General features: G+C 30.6%; 1 protein-coding gene across 2 annotated transcripts in view; it reads right to left on the bottom strand.

Moving 5' to 3' along the window:
* Positions 1-6: 6 nt before the first annotated feature.
* LOC117172581 (ubiquitin-like protein 3) overlaps positions 7-4,029 on the bottom strand; it is a 265,219-nt gene continuing 261,196 nt past the window's right edge. The window contains exons 4-5 of one of the 2 annotated variants that reach the window (XM_033360656.1): positions 1,466-1,560; positions 7-620 (exon numbers count right to left, since the gene is read on the bottom strand). In XM_033360656.1, the coding sequence (XP_033216547.1) occupies positions 1,493-1,560 (68 nt within the window). In that variant the 3' untranslated portion in view covers positions 7-620; positions 1,466-1,492. The remainder of the gene's footprint in view (positions 621-1,465; positions 1,561-4,029) is intronic. The other variant, XM_033360657.1, reaches the window with a different exon arrangement.

The following is a 4,029-nucleotide window of genomic DNA, read 5'->3' as shown; positions in this document are numbered from 1 at the left end:
ATTTTAATAATAGTATGTATATAATATATATTCGCTACCTGCATATCACAACATAAACTTAGTCTCAGACTCTTGAATTCGCGCGCACACACTCGCACTGAAACAGGCACCCTCGCTTATTTTCCACCTACATAATTGTATCGTAATAATAATAACGCTGCTGTGGTAGTTTTTTTTGCAGTGGTCGAGTCGCGGAGCATTTTTATTCAGAGAGCGAATCGTCAGTTTGGAGATTCGAGAGCGAATCCCTGGAGTAGCATTTTAGAATTGAGTATTTCCTGGATGTCGAGAGCTAAACTGCGGTAGTTTGGAAATGATTGGCTCTGACTGAATTTAGTGGTGTGGTGGCGAATCCTCGGAATTTTGATTTTGAATTAATAATGACACCTTTTCTTGTCTCTCACTTGCACTAGAATCGCTCTCCGCTAGTGTCCGCGAGCTCTGCCACTAGCGATTTAGCATCAGCAGGAAACCTTAGAAACCGTGGCTCAACCTCTGTGCAGAGCCGGCTCGCAGAGTAACGCCTCGGAGAAATAAAAACAGGGCAGCCGACGTTTAAAGTATGCAACACGAAGCTGAGCAGCAACTGCTTCCTCCACCTTTACTCTTTTGTCTCTGATCTGCAAAAAAAGAAAAACAGTATTAGATATTAGAAGTTACAGGGAACACAGGGAAAAAAGGACAATGAAAAGCGAAAATAGGGTATTTTTTCATGAAAAATGGGGAAAATAGGGGACCGATTTAACATTCATTTTTACATTTGGAAAAGAAAAAAAGATATTTTTATAAGAAATTCTATAATAAAGTTTTCAAATAATGTTAACTGATTTTTTTTCATGATTTCTGTCATTAACGAATTTATTTTTTTAATTGTATGTACTCAGGTCGTTGAAAATTCAATCACGGCAAAGTAAAAAAGTTCGAAAAAAAAATATATTTGTTACATAAACAATTTTTATATGTTTTAAATTGTTCTCATGATCAAGAATATTTCCTTTTCTCCAAACTCCTTTATTAATAATTCTATGGTGATAATTATGAGTTTAATTAAATGTTTCTTTCAATATTTGCCATTTCGGCCTGACTACAATTAATAATTTGAACGAAAATTGGAAACCGCACTCTTCAATGCTCTTAAACTCGAATTAAAAATAATTCAAGTGTGAATGCCTAAATTTTCTTACATTAGCTGCGAACGCAGATAGTGAAAATAATTTAAAAATTCAGTGCTCCAAGTTAAAATTCCTCCGATTTCAGAAAATATTGAATTTCAAAAATTTTAAAACACATATAAATTATATTAAAAAGAAATTTATTTTAAAAAATGCCTACCTACACTTAAAATCAATTTTCGTTTCGAAATTAGTTATCACATAAACTTGTACTGAAAGTTTCTTAAGATGATAAATATATTAGAAATGTTAGAGTGAATTTTTATTTGAGAGGAGAAGGGAAGGGAACTCACGTAGGATTTTAGGAATTTGATTCTTCGTTACGATTGGTCGCCACTTTCAATTTCTTCAGGTCTTATATGCATATATTCGCCAGTAGGTAAAATGCCTGTAAGATGAAGGTAAGATAAAAAATAATAAGTTTCTATTCTTTTTCCAGTCAAAAGATTCTTCTCTTTTCGAGTAGTTAATAATAGGTAAAAAATTGTATTTCAGAAGAATTGATTCAACAGCTGAGAAAAAAATCCGATATTAATCTTATCGGAAGTCGGAAGAACTTTCAAACTTTAGTATCCTTCCTCTTTTTTCTAAAAAAAAAAAAAAAACAAAAATCATATGTATAGAAAGTGATAATATCATTTGCGACGTCTCTAATTAATTCCTTGACTCTTTACTTGAACTCTAGATTCAAGGCAGATAAGTGATCAGTATTAAGTAAGAGATTTTCATCACCTGTTATTAATGAATTCCACCCAATCAAAGATAAAAATTAAGATAATTTAGGAGGCTTTTCGTTTGGCAATATAAACAACTTTAATGCATTTAAATTGAAAATTATTTTATTTTAAGAGCGAAAAATTCTGAAGCAATGCTTAATTTAAATTTTTAAAATATTTTGTAAGCGTTACTCGTTATCAGAATGTCTACCAGGCGGATGATTTTAAATGTCCGGTTTTCTCCAGACCACACTTTCATGCTCCCGGACTGGCAATTACACTTCTTTTTGCAATTTCCAAGCCCCCACTCAAAATTTTAATTCTTTTGGAAGATTCCCTGTTCCAGATCTAAATTATAATTTTGATTCGAAAATTATCTAATACAATTCAGAATTACATATAATTCCTTCACAAAATTTCCTTCTTCTATCTCAAAATTATAATTTGTCTCTAATATTCCCTGTTCAAAGCCATAACTATAACAATGATTGAAAAAAATTCTTTGCTCCAAATCTGGATCATCATTTTTTTCGAAAGTTCTCCGATAGAATTCCAAATTACATATACCTGCTTCGGAAGATTTCTGATTCCAACTAAAAATGATCATTGTCCAAAAAATCCTTGTTCAAAGTCAGAACTATAATCATTCTTTTAGAAAATTTCCTTTTCAAAATCAGAATGAAAGATATCGCTTCAAAAATCCCATATTCCAAAGAATAATTTCGAAAAACAAAAAGTTTTTTGCGCTAAGTTCTAACAGCAATGAAAACTTTCCTTTTGTAGTCAAAAACACTTCCCTAAAGTTTCATTAAAACTATTTATTCTATCTCCGCATCCTTGATATAACTAAAAACCTCAAAAGCGAAGCACTTCTTCAAATTTAAACAGCAAAGCATGTTTTCTAGATATAAAGTATCCAGAAAAATAGTTCAAAGCAAGCTGATTTATACCTGTATAGGATAGTTCCGTTTCAATATTTTTTATCCTTCCTAATTGACTTTGAAGGTTCAAAAAATCGAAAAAAAAGTCGACTTTTTCACTATTTTCTTAGAGTCACGGTATATTTCTCAACTATTTGACCAAGTAATGATTTGCAATATGTTGCAACAATGATATATAAGGAATTTTGACATTAAAATAATTTTTAGTGACTTTATTACAAGGAAACATTAAAAATTTATATATTGCTCTTTATTTGACAATACAATTAATTTTCGGTATATAAATTATTACTTAATAAATAATAATTATTTAATTAAAATTAATTAATTACAATAATTTTTTGCTATATAGGTACAAGCCTTCTTGCTTCGACCCATTCGTTCTAAAAATGGATATCCCGAAAATTAATTTTATTGTCAAATAAAGAACAATATATCCCTTTTAAATATTTCTTGTAATTTAAAGCCAATAACAATTATTTCAATGTCAACATTCCTTATATATTATTGTTGCAGTGTTGCAGCATATTCCAAATACATTCCCATTAATGTATATCACACAATACAAGGTCAAACAGTCGAGAAATTTACCGCGACTCTAAGAATATAGCGAAAAAAAAACATTTTTTCGATTTTTGGAAACTTCAAAGTCAATTAGGGAGAGTAACAATATTTTAACGGAATTATCGCTAAACATGTATAAATTGGCTTGCTTTGAACTATTTTTATTGATAATTTAAATGTAAAAAAAAAGTTTGGTGTTCAAATTTGAAGAAGCGGTTCATTTTTTGAGATTTTTAGTTATATCTACGATGCGGAGACAGATGGAATTTTTTTAATGAAACTTTATGGGAGTTTTTGAGTGTAAAAAAATGTCATTGCTATTAGAACTTTGTTCGAACAACTTTTTGTTTTTTCGATACATATTCATAAGAACAGCATTGGTGTTTTAGACAGGTTGTATAGTTTTTGATAAGACTCAGCGTGTCCATCCCATATATTTGTAATATATTTACAATTTCAGATATATACTAATTTACGAGTTTGAGTATACACGGGATTTCAAGATTTTTAAATATATACAAAAATTGCAAATAGCATCACATATACGAGGGTGGATTGATAAGTTTCCGGCCTGACCAAGAGATGGCGCCACTAGGCCTACCTTGAGGTGGCGTTCTATAGTACCATCCTTAGATA

The sequence above is a fragment of the Belonocnema kinseyi genome, chromosome 5 (genome assembly GCF_010883055.1).
Source record: "Belonocnema kinseyi isolate 2016_QV_RU_SX_M_011 chromosome 5, B_treatae_v1, whole genome shotgun sequence".
NCBI lineage: Eukaryota > Metazoa > Arthropoda > Insecta > Hymenoptera > Cynipidae > Belonocnema > Belonocnema kinseyi.
This window is presented reverse-complemented; position numbering and strand designations above follow the sequence as displayed.